Source organism: Fukomys damarensis, unplaced genomic scaffold (genome assembly GCF_012274545.1).
Source record: "Fukomys damarensis isolate Sample0158 unplaced genomic scaffold, DMR_v1.0_HiC HiC_scaffold_7, whole genome shotgun sequence".
Lineage (NCBI taxonomy): Eukaryota > Metazoa > Chordata > Mammalia > Rodentia > Bathyergidae > Fukomys > Fukomys damarensis.
This window is the reverse complement of record NW_022900919.1, coordinates 4,589,263-4,589,554: the sequence shown is the minus strand read 5'-3', so window position 1 is coordinate 4,589,554 and position 292 is coordinate 4,589,263. Positions and strand designations below refer to the sequence as shown.

Sequence of the window (292 nt, the reverse complement as noted above, 5' to 3'; positions counted from 1 at the left end):
GGGTCCCAAGGGACCGGAGGAGCCCGGGAAGAGGCAGGCGGGGCGCGCATCAGAACCGTGGGGCGGCTATAGACAGGCGGCTTGGGGGCCTCCGCGGGAGGGCTGGAGTCACCCAGGTTCTTACTTAGCTGCGACATGTCCCCTGGCTGACAGCTGGTGGGTCTTGTCCTCCGACAGCTGCTGGGCCGTCTCCTCCAGGCAGCAGAGAGAGAATGCCTACGTGGCCGAGCTCGCTCCCTGCTGAAGGCTGAATAGGAAGTGAGCGGCTCCCGCGCCGGCAGCAGCTCTCTGC

At 67.1% G+C, this 292-nt stretch overlaps 1 protein-coding gene across 1 annotated transcript in view; it reads right to left on the bottom strand.

Moving 5' to 3' along the window:
- Nucleotides 1-268, bottom strand: part of Magel2 (MAGE family member L2) — a 4,084-nt gene extending 3,816 nt beyond the window's left edge. The window contains exon 1 of the mRNA XM_033760990.1: nt 8-268. Within this exon, the coding sequence (XP_033616881.1) occupies nt 8-137 (130 nt within the window). The 5' untranslated portion in view covers nt 138-268. The remainder of the gene's footprint in view (nt 1-7) is intronic.
- Between the last annotated feature and the right edge of the window lie 24 nt (nt 269-292).